General features: G+C 38.2%; 1 protein-coding gene across 1 annotated transcript in view; it reads left to right on the plus strand.

Annotated features, from left to right (window-relative positions):
• The first annotated feature begins 336 nt into the window (after positions 1-336).
• abcc8 (ATP-binding cassette, sub-family C (CFTR/MRP), member 8) overlaps positions 337-22,782 on the plus strand; it is a 55,007-nt gene continuing 32,561 nt past the window's right edge. The window contains exons 1-10 of the mRNA XM_079449795.1: positions 337-902; positions 2,354-2,495; positions 2,692-2,813; positions 7,046-7,212; positions 8,896-9,138; positions 14,869-15,057; positions 16,380-16,544; positions 17,168-17,323; positions 21,092-21,226; positions 21,434-21,596. Coding sequence (XP_079305921.1) covers positions 755-902; positions 2,354-2,495; positions 2,692-2,813; positions 7,046-7,212; positions 8,896-9,138; positions 14,869-15,057; positions 16,380-16,544; positions 17,168-17,323; positions 21,092-21,226; positions 21,434-21,596 — 1,630 coding nt within the window. The 5' untranslated portion in view covers positions 337-754. The remainder of the gene's footprint in view (positions 903-2,353; positions 2,496-2,691; positions 2,814-7,045; positions 7,213-8,895; positions 9,139-14,868; positions 15,058-16,379; positions 16,545-17,167; positions 17,324-21,091; positions 21,227-21,433; positions 21,597-22,782) is intronic.

The raw sequence follows: 22,782 nt of genomic DNA on the forward strand, positions 1-22,782 counted from the left end.
AATATCTGCATTGTCCATAAGCCAAATGGTCCCATCTCTGCATGTCCCGGAAACATACATAACCATTTTTCCTTCCACCTCCTCATAGCGTCCCATCAGCTCCTGAACTAAAACAGCCTCTGATTCCCATGCGTCAGTTCATCGGTCACCAACATGTTTCATGCCAGTCATGTATCTCTCTGTGGCGTGCATGTCGGCTTCAGATGCTTCGAGTCTCTCGCTCATGCACGTTCCCACCACCCTACCCCCCATCTTCCATCATACTGTCTCTCTCTCTCTCTCTCTCTCTCTCTCTCCGTCTCTCTTGCCCCATCACACTCTCTGCCTCTCATACACACACTCCGCCATATAGCCAACCTCCTACAAGGTCAACTCTGAGCAGAAACCGCAGCAGAGGAAGAACCTGTCCGGAGTGTGTGCACGAATGGAGGCGCTTTTTTTGTGGCATTAAGCTGCAGTGGTTATTAAAAGCATGCCTGTGAGCTGTGGAATCCGATGCAGGCGGCCCCCTGTCGGCGAGCAGCTTTTCGGATGTTCTGATCCAGTGCAGAACTGGATATGTTATCGTGCCCTACCTGTGCTGTGACTTACTTGTGCTCACATATTCCACCTACAGCAAGGATGTAACGGTTCATCTGCCGCTTTCCGTCTTTTTTTCGTCTGGGGAAAATTATGTTCTGAGAGTGTCTCTTTCTGCTTTTCTTCTGCCTTGGTCTTTATTTCTACCGGATCCCCTCAGAGACCAGACAGCAGCATGTCCTTGGCATTCTGCGGCAACGAAAACAACACGGCTGCGTACAACGTAGATGCCGGCGTCCTCAACAACGGCTGCTTCCTGGACGCCCTCACATTGGTGCCGCACGTCTTCCTGCTCTTCATCACCTTTCCCATACTTTTCATCGGTGAGTGTCAAAGACAGGTGAGCACTTCCACATGTGTCTAGTGAAATTATTCGAACTAGTTCTAGTAAGTATGGTCAGAATTGTTTCCATATTCCACATTTCGCAACCATGTAGCACCATTCAGTGTGGTTCAATAGTTGAAAGATTAATGCTGTCTTTAAAAATTCCACTGTGAATGTTGGACTCAGTCATTACAAGGATAAATGATGCATAATTGATTCGGCCTTGAGAAGTGATTTGCCAGATATGTGTACATAAATGTAGAGGGCTGAAGATATGGCTCAACAAGCTGCTGTGAGGAATCTTTTAATGTTACACAAACAAACGTGACCTTAGATGAAGTACGTATTGAGTGCAAGCTGAAGCTGTCGTCCTGTCAGAGAATCAAGTGACAGGAAGGGAGTAGAGTCAAACAAAATCTAAACTTCACAGGGCAATTCTTGTATTATGGATGTGACATACTGCACAAACTCTCAGAGAATGTATTTGTTATCAATACTTTAAACCATTTGTTAATAATTTAATGAAGCCATGTTGATAGAGTCTAAACATCCGAAAAATATCAGTCTATACACAAGTGTTCTATTTTGAAATATGACAACAAACCTTGTAGGATTTCTGTGAATCCAAACGCATAAAGTAAAAGCAATAATACCCAACAAATGGAAAAGTAATGCTTCTTCATAGAACATGAAATAGTAAAAATTATAATATCATGTGCCCATCTATTATAAATATTGCCGGTTATGGATGTGACAATTCTATAACAGCACTTACCTGATTATTGAATATCATTATTATAAAATACTTTAAGAACTTATTCACATATTTAAACCACCAAATGTTGACATCTGTGCTATCTATGGTGAAAACCTTTGATAAAAAAATATATTTTCATGGAAAGGTTGACATGGCCCCACTCACACCCAGAATCAACTTACATGACATAGCAAGTAACCCACACTTTATACACTTTGTGTAGCAACTACATTTTGATTGCTCTATATACAATATATATATATATATATTAGCTTATTGTTAGCTTTACCAACATACGTTTTCACGTAAAATCAAAGTTTCTGGTCAACTGAATGTAAACTTAAGAAATTGGTGCAAATAAGCAGTCCCACCCGAAAGTCATGCCATTGACAATCAATAACAGTATCTTTAATATGCAGTATGTGTTGTTGCTGGTCTGGAATCCAATTCCCTGTATTCCTAATATCCTGTTCACATTTTCTTTCTGGACACACTTGTATGCATACGCCGCAAATTTGTTGTAAATGCCCACTGAATAAGCAACACATCTTTGCTTGCCGCTTCTCTGCTAGGAATGATGATGTGTGGAAAACAATTTACATTCTCAGAGATCCTACATATCTGTTTCTGACAGAGAAAAATATGTGCAATTCCAGCAAGCTATGTACACATTTTTAATCATTGTACTGTAGGATGGGGAAGTCAGAGCTCCAAGGTGCACATCCATCACAGCACATGGCTGCACTTCCCCGGACACAATCTCCGCTGGATCCTCACCTTCATCCTTCTCTTCGTCATCGTCTGTGAGATAGCCGAAGGCATCGTGTCTGATGGGTAAGATCTGTCTGTCTATCTCTTTCAGTTGCATAAAAGCAACCCATACGAGTCAAGCTTGTAATTTTGGCAAGAGCTTTGAAAGTGGCTATCCACTTATCTCAAAATGTTTGTCGGTATCTTTAATAACAAACTGTTTAGTTTGAAATGAATATGTTTTTCTATATATAATGCAATCTTTTGTTCTTTTTATCAGGTTTAACCAGTCAGTTCACCTGCACCTCTACATGCCATCTTGTTTGGCCTTCATGGCTGCCATCACATCAATAGTCTACTATCACAACATAGAGACCTCCAACTTCCCCAAACTACTGATGAGTATGTGTTATTTCTTTTTTGTTTTGCTGTTTGCTGGTTAAAATACAGTGATTAAGGTGTTATGTGCATTTAACAGGAATTCAATTACAATATGCATTTGCTACACTAGGCTTGATACAGACCTGAAAGTACTGCTTACATGGGACTGCATTGCAGTGCACATTATTGTTTTCTGCCCGATGTTTTCCAGCACTGTTTTCATTTCCAGAAACAAGTCAGCTGGATTGACATATTCTATTTAATAACTTCTGAATGCTGTCAAGATATTAAAGAAGTCACATCGGCAGCGTTAAGCCTTGCAATCATATTGAATTGTGTTTGAGGGCAGCTGGTCCCTTACAAGAGCTACTAACTGCATTTATCATCTTCTCTCGTAACATCTGGTGTGATGAGGTGAGAAGCCATTTTAAATCGGAGCGTACTGAGAAAAACCAGCAGAAACAGGCACCTTCAGTATTAGCGTGTGTGAAGAATGGAATGTAATTATTCCCTGCCATAACCTGTTCAGATGCCTCGGAAATGAGATTTCCAGAAAAAAAGTGTTTAAGATCTATTTTAGTTCAAGAGTTTAAATGTGCATTGTATTCAAAAAGGTTTTCCTGACAAGTTATGCAAACTCTGGGGGATTTTCTATTAACCATTGAATATCAGATGTTTTAAAAGTGCGCAGAAAGCTGCCCTCAAACACAATCTTCACATATCGCGTCTAAAACTATGCGCAACGCTTTCTCTAGTCAAAGGACCTGCGCCTGGCACTCTAAAAAGTAGAACTATTCCATCTCGATGCATTGCCAACGCGCCTTGAAAAAGCCACACGCATGCGCAGAAGTATTAGAAGTGTAACGTTAAACCTGCTGTATAACCAGTGTAGGGCATGTTACTGTAAAAAAGTAATGAATTACTAGTTACTAATTACATATTCAATAGTGTAATTAGATTACTGTACAAATTACTCTCTCCAAAAAGTATTTAATTGCTAATAACTTTCTATATCCTACAACCGGAATTCTGGAAAAGTTGGGACGTTTTAAAATTTGAATAAAATGAAAACTAAAGGAATTTCAAATCACATGAGCCAATATTTTATTCACGATAGAACATAGATAACATAGCAAATGTTTAAACTGAGAAATTTTACACTTTTATCCACCAAATTAGCTAATTTAAAATGTAATGCCTGCTACAGGTCTCAGAAAAGTTGGGACGGGGGCATGTTTACCATGGTGTAGCATCTCCTTTTCTTTTCAAAACAGTTTGAAGACGTCTAGGCATTGAGGGTATGAGTTGCTGGATTTTTGGCGTTGGCATTTGGTCCAGTTCTTGCCTTATATAGGTTTTCATCTGCTGAAGAGTTTGTGGTCGTCTTCGACGTATTTTTCGTTTAATGATGCGCCAAATGATCTCTATAGGTGAAAGATCTGGACTATAGGCAAGCCAATTCATTACCCGGACTCTTCTACGACGAAGCCATGCTCTTGTAATAGCTGCAGTATGTGGTTTTGCATTGTCCTGCTTGAGTATACAAGGCCTTCCCTGAAATAGAAGTTGTTTGGAGGGAAACACATGTTGCTCTGAAACCCTTATATACCTTTCAGCATTCACAGAGCCTTCCAAAACATGCAAGCTGCCCATACCGTTTGCACTTATGCACCCCTATACCATCAGAGATGCTGGCTTTTGAACTGAACGCTAATAACATGATGGAAGGTGTTTTCCAACAAGAATGTCAAATTTGAACTCGTCTGACCATAGAACACTATTCCACCTTGAAATAATCCATTTTAAATGAGCCTTGACCCACAGGACACAACGGCGCTTCTAGACCATGTTCACATATGGCTTCCTTTTTGCATGATAGAGCTTTAGTTGGCATCTGCTGATGGCATGGCGCATTGTGTTTACCGACAGTTGTTTCTGGAAGTATTCCTGGGACCAGTTAGTTATGTCATTGACACAATCATGCCGATGAGTGTTGCATGTCTTGTCTGAGGGCCCGAAGACCACGGGCAACCAATAAAGGTATCCGGCTTTGTCCCTTGTCTCTGAATCTTTTGATGATATGACCTGTAGATGATGACATTGGCAAAGCCTTTGCAATTTGAAGTTGAGGAACATTGTTTTTTAAGTATCTTTTTACGCAGTCTATCAAAGATTGGAGAGCCTCTGCTCATCTTTACTTCTGGGAGACTCTGCTTCTCTAAGACATCCCTTTTATAGCTAATCATGTTACAGAACTGATATCAATTAACTTATTTAGTCACTAGATGTTCTCCCAGCTGAATCTATTCAAAACTGCTTGTTTTAGCCATTTGTTGCCCCGGTCCCAACTTTTCTGAGACCTGTAGCAGGCATTACATTTTAAATGATCTAATTAAATGGGTAAAAGTGTAAAATTTCTCAGTTTAAAAATTTTCTATGTTATCTATGTTCTATTGGGAATAAAATATTGGCTCATGTGATTTGAAATTCCTTTAGTTTTCATTTCATTCAAATTAAAAAATTACATCAGAAGTAACTGTAATTAAATTACAGAAAATTAATAATAATTAAGTAATCCCTTACTTTACTTTTTCAATGGAAAAGTAATTAAATTACAGAAACTAATAACTTAGGAACAAGTTACACCCAACACTGCTTATAACGTTAGGCCGAGCTGACACTACGGGACTTTGAGACTACTTGAATTGCTCTGGCGCTTACACTACACAACAAGGTTTCTTGTAAATCCTTCATCTTGTTGTTGTAGGAGCACGCACTCTGCACAACACAACACAGACAAAAATGCGCTAACAACAAGACTTTGGTCAAGGACCAACAGTGAAAACACCTCCCACATTGTGAACACTTCTAGTTTGATGGTGGATGGCAAATGGAGCGTTAAACATTGAAGTGTTTTTAAAGTGTTTTCTATATTCCATCATACAGGCTTGTTGCTTTAGGATAGTTTGAAGTCCCTGCGAACCGGAAGTTGTGATAATTGTAACTTCCGTATTCGAAAACATTTCTGAGTATAAAGGAATTTTAAAGGAGAAAATTAGTGGGCATGGCTTGCGTCTTTCACAGTGAATTGATTGGATGTGTAAAAACAGCTAAGCTGCATTGATTTTTAAATGAAACTGGTAGCAAGCTGACAGTTAAAGGGGAGGAGTTAACGGATGCTCCGGCCAAGCCTTATAACTTACATTATTTCAGATGGATAGTCATTTCAGGGGGAAGTGCATTGCCAGATTATAACAGAAGATTATGAGGGTACATGAATTTAAAAAAAGAAAATGACCCACATTGATAAGCTATTTACTACTAAACGCAGCAATATTTCATCAAAAAATAAGAATTGACATTTTCTATTGAACTTTAAAATAGTTTTATATCTGTTATACTAGCTACTTAACATGCCTTAATGAGTACATGCTAAGACTTTTTAATTGTGTTTCACTTTTCACATGAGCCCTTTTGGGCTGTTGGAAGACGAGGCGTGCTGCTGCGTTTTGAACCAGCTGGAGTGATTTGATAGCCTTTGCAGGAAGACCAGCAAGGAGAGAATTGCAGTAGTTCAACTTTTAGATTACGAGGGCCTGGACAAGGAGTTGTGCCACATGCTCAGTGAGATAGGGTCTAACCTTTCTCATGTTAAAAAAGGCATATCGGCATGATCGTGTTGTCTTTGCAATGTTATCATTGAAGCACAGCTGTTCATCAAATATGACTCTGAGGTTCCTAGCTGTTTTGGAAAGAATAATTGTGGTATTGCCAAATTGGATGGTGAGATCTCGTTGCACCGTGGGGTGTGCCGGTAATACGAGTAGAGCCATTTGTTATTGCCATTATCATTATAATTGCTTTTTAATGAAATATATGCACGGACGTTTTCCATTAGCGCTTGAGGAGCGGGGTCTGCCAAATGAGGTGCTGGAGCCAAAAAAGGACTCCTGCCAAATTATGACTCCCCATTCTCCACTAAGGGGTTAGGATTAATCCCCCAGCAATTTCCCAAGAGCGGGGTCGTTATCTGGCCGGGAGTCAAAATTCGGCACAACACCTGATCTGATTTCGTAGATGCTGGATACGGCACAAATTAAGCACTCTACCCCTATTGCTGAAACCAAAATAAATGCTTACTTTGAATGGGTCTATCTATCTAACTGGGATTTTGGGATTCTATGCATTCCCTGTCTAGTATTTTAATCTTGTTCTGTTACACAATAGATACATTTACTGTTTGTTTTCTACAGATTTGCTGATTTATTGGGTTCTGGCATTTGTAACGAAAACAATCAAGTTTGCCAAGTACACAGAGCATGGCATTGGCCTGAGACAGCTACGGTTTGGGATCACAGGCTTACTGACCCTTCTGTATGGCCTGCTTCTGGCTGTGGAGATCAACGTCATTCTGAGAAGGGTAAGGGATTATTTTATCACTATACTGACTGATATTCAAAAACACACAGAGTCAATTTAAACCAATACTTTACCTGTTCAGTTTGGGACTTATTTATACTGCAGCCTTGTATATAAGTCATTTCTTGTAATGACTGTATTGACAAATTTAGACCATCATGTGTTCATCCAGCCTGGTTTTTGTGGTCTGGTGCTGATTCACAAAATATTTGGTGAACCTGGATGGCCGGCATGTTTTTCCATTTTTCCGAGTTGACCATTTTATTGGTTATCCCCGTTTTAAGAAGCCAGGTCATGGGTTTAATCCCTGAGGAACACAAATAAAAAGTGCAAAATGCTTACATTCTCATCCATTCCATGAAGGATAAAGAAGTGTTACATCTGAAACGTTTGTTTTAGAATTCATAAAGGCAGGTTGTTCTGAACATGTGCATCAGCTTTTCATGATCGCAGTTGCTATAGAAGCGTTTAATAAATCATTTGTGTATGACTCATCATTATGAAAGTTCGCTTCATTTTATAAAATCTGCGTTGTGATTATGCAGAAACAGGTATTATGACTTTTTGAATTTACATAATATGAATGACTTGATGTTTTGAGTGTTCCCAGCAAAGGAAGCAAATCAATGCTAATGGAATATTTCTGTACTCATTTAAATAACACTAGTTTAATTAACTATTTGAATGGATAATCAGATGTTAGATTTAATATTGCACTGCCTGCATAAGAAAGAATGTATGTGTGTGAAGCTTTAAAGATCTTTTAACAGTACGTGATTTTTCCTGAATTGTACATGTAGTTTTTTAAATCCTTGATTTGCTAAAAACAAATTCAAAGACACGAAAGATTTTTTTAGCCTACATCATTTGTGTGTAATGGTCTCTTACAGTCATCTGTACGGTTCCTGTTGTTTAAAAGTCATGCCACTTATAAAAGATTGATTATTGTTCTAGGGCTTTGGCCCATCATACATCTGGTTTAACATTGTGCTGACAAAATCCAAACTGACATGGTCTCTGACATAACTATAAGCATATTGGCAAGATTTCATGTTTTCTGTTATACCATTGTTTATGTGCAATATGTTCAGTATTTTCAGTACAATCATGTGCAACTGAATCATTGGATTAAATCCTACTTTCCCTTTGGAAAGAACTGTTTCACTAGAATTAACTTTTACCTACAGTTTTAACTACAGTTTCAATAGAGAGAACCATGTGGATCAAACCAAATATTGGAAATGAAGTTGGATTGAATCAGTTTACAAGAATGAATCATACTTCCAAATTCTACAATGCATAAAGAAGGAACGTGTGCAATGAACAGACTCATTAGACTTACTTTCCAAAACTGCGACAATAAATTGATTCACCAGGATGAATCAGTTACAAAGAGGACGGTGTGTAATACACTGATTCATTAGAATGTATCTAAGGCTGTCTAAATCTAATCTGAAAGCTCCAAATCAAAGAAGCAGAAAGTCAGCAAGTTTTATCTCAAATCTGTGACAGTAAAGCAGTGATCATCATTGGAAAACCGTAGCTCATTTTATGAACAGTTACTTTCACATTACTGAGAAGTTTTACGCTTGTTCACAAAGACCATACAAATGTTAGTAAAAAAGGAATTCTATTTTTTAAACTTTGATAAGTAAATTAATTGACAAAATCTGTGTTTCCACAGCGTTATGTGTGTTTCGCTCACGCCACTGAAGTAAAGCCCCCGGAGGACTTGCAGGACCTGGGGGTGCGTTTCCTGCAACCGTTTGTGAACCTGCTGTCTAAAAGCACATACTGGTGGATGAATACCTTCATCACCTCAGCACACAGACGTCCCATCGATCTGAAGGTCATTGGCAGGCTGCCCATCGCCATGAGAGCTCTCACTAACTACCTGAAGCTCAGCAAGGCCTTTAATGTCCAGAAGGTACAATAAAAAATATTTCAGAACACGTTTTACTTTCCACTGCACTTGTTTTTCTGTGTTTGTGTTTGACCGTCACCAGTGTTTTTTTAAGTCGCTAAATAATGTTTTTTAATTTAATGTGGTCTGTAAATGTTGTTTTGCTCACTGTTTGATGCTAATGATGTCAGTGATCAGTGTGCGTCTCCAGTCTGTTTCTGCAAGAAAGGTGTGAAATATTGCTCAAAATGATGCTTAGAATGTGCACGTGTTTCTTCAACACACAAGAGGACAGAAAATGTGCTTTTCTCGCTTTGAACACCGTGACATACCCACCCATCCTGGTTTGAAGGTACTCAGCATCTGTGCTCGTAGAAATAAGGAGCGTGTTGTGTGTGCGGTCACGTCTTTGTTTGTGTGGCCACTGCAGCTCCAGGTAAACGGATATTGAAAGAGAGCATATCATGTGACAGTTCTGGAATGCGTGAGATCAGTCACGTCTCTCTGTTCTTTTTTAAAGTGTTTGTGATAAATGCTGAAGATGATTGACATTTCAGTGTAATAGATCAGGGTTTTGTATCTGTCACGGTTGATGCTGTATGCTTTACTGAAGATATCAACATAAACGAGGCAAAAAAATCCATAATTCTGAATAGATTCTAAATGACCTTTCGCAAAGGTCTGGCCCGCTAAAAAAGCAATGCTTTCTCAAGCTTTATAGCAAATCTTATGGGAACTCATATAAGGCCAAGGTGTTTAAAAGACCTCAAAGCGTTTTTATGCTCAGCGCATTTTATGCCCACAGCACCTGATTTACAGTACATAAATGACAGGGCAGACAAATTTCTTTATTGCATTAAATACAATTATTGCAGCTCTTCACTGTAGAAATTTTCGGGGGACTTTACGGTTTTGTTTCACAGAAACTTTGTAAATGCGGTAGAAATTGTTGGATTGCAGAAATAGACTGTAAATGTAAAAGTTGGATGTAAAATAACAAGACAAAAATTTTGGGCCCTATCATACACTCAGCGCCAAGCACGACGCACATGTTTTTTGCTCATTTCTACCGTGGATGCTAGGTGTCACAGCGCTGCAACTGAAGAAAACGTGTGCAAACACAAGAAAATTCAGAAAGCATTTTCATTAGTTTGGCGAAACATTCCATGCAAATACTCGAAACAAAAACATACACAGAAACTCACTGCAAATTCTCGAAACACAAACATACACAGAAACTCGCTGCAAATACTCGAAACACAAACATAGACAGAAACTCGCTGCAAATACTCGAAACACAAACATACACAGAAACTCGCTGCAAATACTCAAAACACAAACATACACAGAAACTCGCTGCAAATACTCGAAACACAAACATACACAGAAACTCGCTGCAAATACTCGAAACACAAACATACACAGAAACACGCTGCAAATACTCGAAACACAAACATACACAGAAACTCGCTGCAAATACTCGAAACACAAACATAGCTGCAAATCCTCGCAACACAAACAAATACAGAAACGCGCTGCAAATACTCGAAACACAAACAAACACAGAAACGCGCTGCAAATACTGGAAACATAAACATACACAGAAATGCGCTGCAAATACTCGCAACACAAACAAACACAGAATCGGGCTGCAAATACTCGCAACACAAACAAACACAGAAACGCGCTGCAAATACTCGAAATATAAACAAACACAGAAACGCACTGCAAATACTGGAAACACAAACAAACACAGAAATGCGCTGCAAATACTCGCAACACAAACAAACACAGAATCGGGCTGCAAATACTCGCAACACAAACAAACACAGAAACGCGCTGCAAATACTCGAAATATAAACAAACACAGAAACACGCTGCAAATACTGGAAACATAAACAAACACACAAACGCGCTGCAAATACTCGAAATATAAACAAACACAGAAACGCGCTGCAAATACTCGAAATATAAACAAACACAGAAACACGCTGCAAATACTGGAAACATAAACAAACACACAAACGCGCTGCAAATACTGGAAACACAAACAAACACAGAAACGCGCTGCAAATACTGGAAACATAAACAAACACACAAACGCGCTGCAAATACTCGAAATATAAACAAACACAGAAACGCGCTGCAAATACTCGAAATATAAACAAACACAGAAACGCGCTGCAAATACTGGAAACACAAACAAACACAGAAACGCGCTGCAAATACTGGAAATATAAACAAACACAGAAACACGCTGCAAATACTTGAAACACAAACAAACACAGAAACGCGCTGCAAATACTCGAAACATAAACAAACACAGAAACGCGCTGCAAATACTGGAAATATAAACAAACACAGAAATGCGCTGCAAATACTCGAAACATAAACAAACACAGAAACGCGCTGCAAATACTCGAAATATAAACAAACACAGAAACGCACTGCAAATACTGGAAACACAAACAAACTCAGAAACGCGCTGCAAATACTGGAAATATAAACAAACACAGAAACGCGCTGCAAATACTGGAAATATAAACAAACACAGAAACGCGCTGCAAATACTCGAAATATAAACAAACACAGAAACGCACTGCAAATACTGGAAACACAAACAAACACAGAAACGCGCTGCAAATACTGGAAATATAAACAAACACAGAAACACGCTGCAAATACTCGAAACATAAACAAACACAGAAACGCACTGCAAATACTGGAAACACAAACAAACACAGAAACGCGCTGCAAATACTTGAAACACAAACAAACACAGAAACGCGCTGCAAATACTCGAAACATAAACAAACACAGAAACGCGCTGCAAATACTGGAAATATAAACAAACACAGAAATGCGCTGCAAATACTCGAAACATAAACAAACACAGAAACGCGCTGCAAATACTCTAAATATAAACAAACACAGAAACGCACTGCAAATACTGGAAACACAAACAAACACAGAAACACGCTGCAAATACTTGAAACACAAACAAACACAGAAACGCGCTGCAAATACTCGAAACATAAACAAACACAGAAACGCGCTGCAAATACTGGAAATATAAACAAACACAGAAATGCGCTGCAAATACTCGAAACATAAACAAACACAGAAACGCGCTGCAAATACTCGAAATATAAACAAACACAGAAACGCACTGCAAATACTGGAAACACAAACAAACACAGAAACGCGCTGCAAATACTGGAAATATAAACAAACACAGAAACGCGCTGCAAATACTGGAAATATAAACAAACACAGAAACGCGCTGCAAATACTCGAAATATAAACAAACACAGAAACGCACTGCAAATACTGGAAACACAAACAAACACAGAAACGCGCTGCAAATACTGGAAATATAAACAAACACAGAAACGCGCTGCAAATACTCGAAACATAAACAAACACAGAAACGCACTGCAAATACTGGAAACACAAACAAACACAGAAACGCGCTGCAAATACTTGAAACACAAACAAACACAGAAACGCGCTGCAAATACTCGAAACATAAACAAACACAGAAACGCGCTGCAAATACTGGAAATATAAACAAACACAGAAATGCGCTGCAAATACTCGAAACATAAACAAACACAGAAACGCGCTGCAAATACTCTAAATATAAACAAACACAGAAACGCACTGCAAATACTGGAAACACAAACAAACACAGAAACGCGCTGCAAATACTGGAAATATAAACAAACACAGAAACGCGCTGCAAATACTCGAAACATAAACAAACACAGAAACGCACTGCAAATACTCGAAACATAAACAAACACAGAAACGCGCTGCAAATACTCGAAATATAAACAAACACAGAAACGCACTGCAAATACTGGAAACACAAACAAACACAGAAACGCGCTGCAAATACTTGAAACACAAACAAACACAGAAACGCGCTGCAAATACTCGAAACATAAACAAACACAGAAACGCGCTGTAAATACTCGAAATATAAACAAACACAGAAACGCACTGCAAATACTGGAAACACAAACAAACACAGAAACTCGCTGCAAATACTTGAAACACAAACAAACACAGAAACGCGCTGCAAATACTCGAAACATAAACAAACACAGAAACGCGCTGCAAATACTGGAAATATAAACAAACACAGAAATGCGCTGCAAATACTCGAAACATAAACAAACACAGAAACGCGCTGCAAATACTCTAAATATAAACAAACACAGAAACGCGCTGCAAATACTCGAAATATAAACAAACACAGAAACGCACTGCAAATACTGGAAACACAAACAAACACAGAAACGCGCTGCAAATACTGGAAATATAAACAAACACAGAAACACGCTGCAAATACTTGAAACACAAACAAACACAGAAACGCGGTGCAAATACTCGAAACATAAACAAACACAGAAACGCGCTGCAAATACTGGAAATATAAACAAACACAGAAACACGCTGCAAATACTTGAAACACAAACAAACACAGAAACGCGCTGCAAATACTCGAAACATAAACAAACACAGAAACGCGCTGCAAATACTGGAAATATAAACAAACACAGAAATGCGCTGCAAATACTCGAAACATAAACAAACACAGAAACGCGCTGCAAATACTCGAAATATAAACAAACACAGAAACCCCTGCAAATACTCGAAACACAAACTGCAAATACTGGAAACATAAACAAACACAGAAACGCGCTGCAAATACTGGAAACATAACAGACACAGAAACACGCTGCAAATACTGGAAATATAAACAAACACAGAAATGCGCTGCAAATACTCTAAACATAAACAAACACAGAAACGCGCTGCAAGCTGGACGGACGACAACAGAAGTGTTTCCGAGGATCCCAAAAACTGATTCATCTGATTGGGACGCGCTTTATATTGACTGTTCAAATTCGCTAGTGGAGTTGTCCGCCACGTTGAAGGTAATTGCTTTATAACTTTAATTTAACGTTCTTAACGTATGTCCGTAGGATATTATTAGACTGTCGATTTGAACAGTTTAACAAAAACTATGAGACGTAGTAGCTGCTCGAATTAATTAAACAAGTGTCACAATAAAAAGTTAAAAAAGGATTAAAAAAAGTATTCAAAACTTGTCAACGTATTCTAGGCGACAAAGTTTGATGTCATTAATCCAATTATAACATTATTTCACCACTTTATGTAATAACATGGGCCACCGTAAATTTCACCCCGCAGAAGAACACAAACATCCAGAGTAAAAAAATGTATGTATTACAACATAAAAGATTATTATCGTGTACATAAACTGTACATAAACATCCACACGCACCAGCAGATGCGTTTCCTCTCTGGAGAAGCGTCCAGTCCATGATCTTGCAAATTCTGCCATGTAAATAGTGAATTCGCCATGAAACGAGTGCAACTGGCACTTAAAGGGAATGAGACTCGGATTGGTTTACATTTAGCCCAAAACACAACAATTACTTATTAATACTGCGCTTTACACCATGCGCTTAGATCGTTAAAATAGTGCCTGAATAAGATGGTCAACAAAAGAAATGGCTTAACATAACATGATGAAGCAAAAGGTGAATAGAAACTGTACATTTTTATTTTTACCATATATTTACCATTTTAGGAAATGGTGAGCTGGTACACCACCTAAAAATAAAAATGCAAATTCTAACCTAAAATTTGGATTTCAAAAAAGGTTCATGGACATCAGGGGTTTAAATAAAATTTTCCTCTATGTCTTTTTTTTATCAGAGGCCTCAGGGCTCTCATCCCCAGGGACCAAGGTGGATCTGGGCAGCCCTGCGCCAAGCCTTCGGAAGACCCCTCATTCTCAGCATTACTTACCGTTTCATGGCGGATCTTCTTGGCTTTGCCGGCCCCCTGTGCATCTCAGGCATCGTGCACCATCTCAGTAAAGAGAACCACACCATTCAAGCACCAGTAAGAACATTTCTCTCTTATTGACTGTATTCCCATACAACTGAACCAGCCATAGACAAGGGCAAGATTAAGCAATCCTGTTTTTTTATTGCATTGGAAGACACTGTTTAAGACACCCTTAAAATAGGAGTTATGGCTTTTAGTCCATGTGTGTTAGCTTTGAGGCCGTTAACATGCTAATGTGCTCGTAAATGTTGACAGATTTCACCACTGGCAGGTTTTTTAATTTACAGTCTTTTCTCTTAATAGAGCAAAAATATTGTCCAAGCATTATGACAGAGATGGATCTTAAGACCATTTAAAATGGTGTCAATATATCTGGCCAAACTTTCTATTTCAATGTGAACTACATCAACACAAGAACTGCTTGTCAAGCCATTTTGTAGTGTCTTTAAGGTCATGGCTGTGTCTTTTCATGTATCATTTTCATCTTGTGTTACAAAGCGTTTTATCGTCTTGCAGTGTCATCAAATATAGATGAGTTGAACAGCATGCTGTCGTATGGTGGCCTGTTTGGATCATCACGTGACATTGTAATCCATTTCACCATGGAGACTGTGTTAGCAAGACATGAATGAAAATATAAAGAAACCTGGAACTGTTTGTTTTTATATATGAACACATAGAGATTAAGAATTGTATGTCATTGTTTGTCAATATGAAATGCTTTTTTAAAAAGGCCAATGAATTTTAATACTGAAAATGTGAAAAGTATTCTGTAAAAAAGTGTGGTGGATTCAGGCTAGTATTTTTTTATTAGAAATATAAGAAAAGTGGAGACACATTGTTCCTTGACGTTTCTTGGTTGAATTGACTCAATTTGTTGCTCTTCTTATTCTTTAAATACTTAGTATGTTGGTCTGTAATCTGAAATGTATTAGAAGTTTCTGATTGATAACTGAAAAAAACCTAATATACTCCAAAAAAATGGTGTCAGAAGGCAGTTGTCCTCTGACTGTGGTGTAGGACTTAAAGCTCTGGGCTAGTTACTTAAACGCTGCAGGTCTGAATATGCAATAGACAATCTACAAATGACTGGTATGCTGTTTTTGGGAAAGTTCACCCAAAGATAAAAAAGTATTTATCATTTATTCACCCTCACGTCATTCCAAACCTGTATGACTTTCTTTCTTCTGCAGAACACAAAGGAAGATATTTTGAAGAATGTCGGTAACCAAACAACACTGACCCCCATTGACTTCCATTGTATGGACACAAAACAACAGAGACATTTCTCAAAATATCTTGTTTTGTTATTTTGTTTATAGGTCATAATCATGGTTACCGCTAACCTGTTTTTTGTCGGTTTGGTGTGTTTTCAGGTGAAGCATCTTGGAATCTATTTCATCTCCTCCCGGGAGTTTCTCGCAAATGGATATGTTCTAGCCGTGCTCCTGTTCTTCACTCTGCTGCTCCAGAGAACGTTCCTCCAAGCATCCTACTATGTTGCCATCGAAACTGGAATCAACCTGAGAGGAGCCATACAGGTGGAATCTGTCAATCATTTCTACAATCTGAACACTAGCCTACACAATTGTGTTCTTAGATGAATGGATGGATAAACAGATACATGGACATAAACGTTCAATGATTTTTACAAAATCTTGAAGGGAAAGATCACCCAAAAAATTTTAATCATGTCATCATTGGAAGAATGCTTGTACCAGTTCTGTGCCACCATTGAGTACCATAGTAGGACAAATTACTTTATACATTTCTTTGTTCTGTTGAACACAAAAGAAGATATTTTGGGGACTTTTGACTACCATTGTCATTTGTCTTACTATGGTAGTCAATGGTGGCCAAGAACTGGTCACAAGCATTCCTCCAAATATCTGTCTCTGTAATCATCAGAACAAGGACATTTGAGTTGAGTTATCCATAACTTTTTGTGTAGTTCTTGAGCAATACATAATTTGTAAGCAATTCAGTTTTTAAAAGTGTACCTTTGAATTGTTGGGTACAATTTCGTGAGAATTTTACATCATTCGACCAATGTAAAGACACGAATGCAAAGTAGCCTGCTTTTGTGTATCAAACAGAGATGGCGCTATACAGACAAAAGCAACAATTTGCAGATTTAATATAACATGTTTGTTTCCTCTCCCAGACCAAGATCTTCAATAAGATCATGCGCCTCTGCACCTCCAACATGTCTATGGGAGGAATGACAGTGGGGCAGATTTGCAACCTTGTCGCCATAGACACCAATCAACTGATGTGGTTTTTCTTCCTGTGCCCCAACCTGTTCGCAATGCCAGTTCAGGTAAGTGTTATACTATTGTGCGTTCCTAGTCCCTAAGGCCCTTTCACGTGACTCGCCCCAGGGCTTCAGTGCACCTCTCAACACATACATCATGCTTCGACCTCCACATGAACAGCAGATGGTGTCACAGCAGGACGATTCAGCAAAGTTGTTCACAGTAAACGCAAAGCAAGCAAGATCATGAGAGTGACTATCTGTTTTTATAAAAAAAAACTTTGCCTTGACATTGCATTGCAATAACACCAGGTATGTATTTTCCTTCTTTTTCTCAGGGACGCTTTGATAAAAATAGCAAACAGAGTTCAGCAGCAGTAAAGTGTCTGGCAGCTTGTGTCAGTCCATAGGGATTTATTAGGTATGAAAGTCAATAGGGGATCATGCAGAGAATATGATTGGCCCAGGGCTGCAGAGGTCATAGGTTTGTGAAGGTTTCATGCCCATGCCTGGAGATTAAAAGTGGGGCATACACGTATAAACTAGTCTCACCAAAAGAAAAACAGGTGCACTTGAAATCATGGCACAAATGCATACTGTCCATACTTCAGGGGTGGGAGGTGAAGTAGCTTTGCATTGTTGTGACGTTCCTCTTTGCCACATGCTGCTGTTACTCCATCCCTGAACCTTCCCATCATTACACACCCCTTGGATATTAACTCAGAGGTTTGAACCCTTAGGATCCCTTTATCTGTTGTCTTTACTTACACAGCAATTTTGTCTCTAATAAATTTTTTGACAATTGAGGAGAAATCAGGAAACCGGTTGTCTTATAACAAAGAAGCTTCTTGGAGTTTAGGCTATGGTAGGAAGATGTATTGAAATTCTGTAAATATTGCAGATAGTCATATTGCAGTAAGCATTGCGATGATTTGCAGTCATTGAATTATTTTAAAACTGTAAAAAGGTTATTAACAGTCAGTGAAATAATAGCTCAATACAGAAATGTATATTAATAGTTTTTTGACAAAAATGAAATTTGTTAAATGTTCTGCAGCCGTAATTAACCAGATTAAGTTGATATCTTTTAATTAATATAATTAGATTCATATAATTCGTATTAATAATGAACATCAAACTAAATCTAACAAAAATGAATTGCATTTTGCTGTCCTCTTTTTTTATTGACAGGATATATTAGCCCTGGTCGTCGGCTGCTTTTAACCTATCGCACAATAGCCTATAGTGTGAAAAATTGCATTATTGGCTGATATATCGGTGCATCCGTTTAAAATATATTTGAGTATAACTTAAATTAATAAATTGAAACAAGCATACAGCATTATCATGTCGCATATTGAACATTACATTATTTAGCATTGCATATTGCATTTTTCTACAATGAAGTCCTAAGGAAATACTATTAGATGTTTCTCTATACAGCTGTGCATTTTATTATTTACAGTTACATGTTTAAGTAAAATGAGCATTTATGTTTCATTCTGTGAAATACTGACAATATTTCAAACAAATTTAATTTAAATTGGATAAAGTCACCAAATTATCAAATAGATGCGTCGTTTGCAGACCCTGAATATTGCGAAGAAACTTTCATTTTTAATGACACAAAACAACCGTTTTCATATGGATTTAAGAAAAGATTAAAAAAATATATAAAATGGAATAAGCCTGATTTTTTTTATCACAACTTTCATGTGTCTTTGATATTGCAGCTGTGTTACTTTATGTCATTCCTGCAGTTTATTTTTGTTGGAATTTAACAAACAATAGAATGTACTGATCTCGATACAGGTAGAAATGCAAAGTAACAGCAACACATGCGCACAATAAAGTTTTAAATTAGCCTATAGGGTACTTTGTGTACGAAACACCTCTTACTTATACAGGATTACATTGACAAGTTACAAACTATGATCACAACCTGAAGGACAACATCAGCACCTGTACACATTCTCTAGCATTGCTTTTCTTATTCTATCCGATTCTTCCATAAATCACACAAACACACCTGATTCACAAAACTGTGTTCATATTTATATATCCAAATAGTTGATAACAGTGACAGGTTGTTGAAAACGCTGTTTTGCACTCATTTTATTCACGAGTCACCTGTCGTACGGTGTTACTACTTCCTGCCACTCATTGTACAGATTGGTACCAAGAGAAGGGATCCCTGTGTCAGGAAAGAGAGACATCACGCTCGCGGGGCAGCACTGGCGACATTTTCCCACTGAATGAAAGCTAATGTTTAGGCTTTCCAGGAATTTCCTAGATTTGTCGCTATGCGTTTCTTCTGAACAAAAGCCGCTTCCTAAATCAAAAGACAGACTTCCTAATTTAGAAACACTGTTTTGTGTGCGCACCTCCATGTGCTCAGGCCAGAGAAGCGCGCGGCAGAATGAATATGGCATAAACACTTTTGTGTGAAATTTTCTTCCCTTGCCTGGGCCCCAAGGGCATTGGATAATCCGGCCCTGCACACATCTACTGCTTTCAAACAATGTTCTCCTGAGGTTAGCCTGGGGTAGAATGACAGATATCCTCAAAAGATCTATTTTGAGTCCATGTATAACCTTTTTCTTTTGTATTGGAAAGCCAAGTCACGTCAATAGAGTGTCACTTGTCGGAATCAATTTTTCAATGAAGCTCTTGAATGATGTGAAGTGTTTTAATTTAAAAAGAAAGCACTGACTCTTAACAAGCCCACTAATTGAGCCATCACATTGCCCTTGAAATAATGAGAGTCCTAGCAGGCTTTTGTTAAAAATAACTGCCAGCTTCTACACTTTATGGGCTAACATAGTTTTCTGATAGATTGACATTTAACAAAAACAGAACAAACCCACTTAACTTCTAAACTGATACCACAAGAAGGTCTACCCTGACTACGCAAACATTTAATAGGTAGTTTTATATAGCGACATTATGATGTATTTTATCATTTAAAGTATTTGAACAGATGGTACATTGCTTGCCTTTGCCACATTTGTGAAGACTACACAGTCACTATAACTACATTGAGCGTGGCACGTACAGTATACTGCTCCCAGGGTTACCAGTCGTTGCCTTTGGACAAACCTTGATTGGTTATGTAAGGCTCTTTCCTTTTTGTTCTATATTAAAGATTCCCTTTGCTGTCTTATTGACTTGTATTAATCGTCATAGGGCCCTCCTTTCATTAGTGAGTGCTATAGTAGGTCAGAGTGATTTGAAATCCATCTAGGATTTGGGCTGTAGAACAGTAAAACACATCTTTCAAAGTCATTTTTATCGCTTTTGGAACAGAGAATAAATCAATGGGGTTGCATATAGGTTTTAAATGGATCTATGGCCATTTCTTTTCATGAAACACTAGCGGGAGCATTAGCTCCTTCATGTGACCCTGGACCACAAAATAAGTGAGAAGGGTCAAGTGTGGAAGTGAAAAAGCTGGAGGATAAATAAGTTTCCATTGATGTATTGTTTGTAAGGATAGGACAATATATGGCCAACATACAACTAATAGAAAATCTAAATATTAAGGAAATGGTCAATACTTTTGACCCATACAATGTATTGGTTGGCCAACCCTACAAGTACTGTACACCTTTGCTACTTATGACTAGTTTTGTGGTCCCGGGTCACTGATTGTCCCATTGAATTACATTTACGGACGATTAACACAGTCTTTATTTCACAAGCAAACTGTGTAGCTACTGCGCCCCTAGTGGCACTATTTGAAACTGCAATAACTTTTACTTTGTCCTAATGCGAAAATTACAGATAAAGTATAAAATGATATTGAAAGAAAGTCAAGATTCCTCTCTTTTCTAGATCATAGTCGGAATCATCCTCCTTTACTACCTCCTGGGAATAAGTGCCTTGATAGGCGCCACAGTCATCACCCTCCTGGCTCCTGTGCAGTACTTTGTTGCTACCAAGCTATCGGAAACACAGAAAAGCACACTTGTAAGTATTTAACATTCTCTGCTTAATGAGAAGAAACGCTCATATCTCAAAAGCCGGAGGTCAACATGGCTGATATTTGTGCAATAAAGCCATAGTCTGTCAATACATCTACTCTATCAAAGGTTATGTTTACATTGCTGAAATAAGCCCCAGCAGATTATAAATATCCATAGTATTGTTTTTGTGTGTAATTAACGTGGCATTCAGGAGTATTCTAGCGATCGTCTGAGGAAGACCAATGAATTGCTGCGGGGTATCAAACTATTAAAGCTGTACGCCTGGGAGAACATCTTCTGTTCAAGTGTGGAGGAGATCCGGGGAAAGGAGCTGACCAGCCTACAGACCTTCGCACTCTACACTTCCATATCCAGTAAGAAATGTCGGCATGAGCAATGATTTAAGATATAAGAATAAAACCCAAATCCAAGGGTAGATATAGCTTGGTCTCAGCATTTGACGCCATATTTACAGACCTTTAAACAGCACACAACAGCAAAACTAAATGTGATTGATTGCTTTCCAAGTCAGTCAGAAGGCTCTTCCTGTCCGAGTGGGAGGTTCTTGGAGAGATGAACATGCGAAAAGCATTAGATCATTGGTCAATGTTAGATGTCTGGCTAATCAAGACTAGATTATTTCAAGTCATAGAGAAATTATTGAATGTTCTTTTGTTACCTCAAAAGCTGCTGTTTGCACGGTGTTGTTTTCTCAAGCGTTCTGATTTAAATCAAGGTTACAAAGTCTTTCATCTGTGCTGAACACTTTCCTCTTTGATAATTTTTTGCTTCCGTTTTTCCAACACAAGCAAGTAGTGGGTTTCTCAGTAGGAGCCAATTCTGCATGCAGAGATGCGATGCGCCATCAGATTCGTGTATGGCTTTGTTTATATCATTGATTTCTTTCCCACTGAGATTTCTAAAGATGTGAATTTTGGTCTCTTTTAAGAGACGCAATACAATACACATCCAGTTTGCCCTTATGAAGTCACCCTATTCAAACTTAAACTGACTAGGCTAGTCTTAGAAGTTAGTCATCAACATTTTTCTCAAAGACTGGTCATGACGTCTTCAAGTCAGTTACATAAAAAAGATTATTGGTCTAATTGGAATCTGAAAAGTAAAACTGATTATTCCTAACTAATTGCTAGTCAATGAGTATAGTTTTTAAGACGCAGTCCTAACTCAGTGGGTAAATTTATGCAACTGGTTTATGCAAAAAATTTTTCGATTTATGTCTCCAAGGTTTTTGTAGGATGAGCAGGACTTGTTTTTAAGCCACAAAGAGACTCTTTTGAGTGGCTTCATAATGTATTGGATCAAGCTTCTTCATTAACTTCTTGATTTAAGCCGCTTATGCTGTAAATGATGTTTATTTAACAAAGTTTCAAAGGACCATGATGATGTTATCCAATCATTGCGAAAGCTGTATACTGTATATAGCCATCCTTCATCTTTGGCCCGTGACAGTTTTTGCAGCATCATTTTGCCAACCCCATATTTGATGGTCCATAGATCTGAGCCCTCCCCCAGACACCACACCAACAACTGAATAGCAGA

This window comes from Barbatula barbatula (assembly GCF_947034865.1).
Source record: "Barbatula barbatula genome assembly, chromosome: 25".
Classification (NCBI taxonomy): Eukaryota; Metazoa; Chordata; class Actinopteri; order Cypriniformes; family Nemacheilidae; genus Barbatula; species Barbatula barbatula.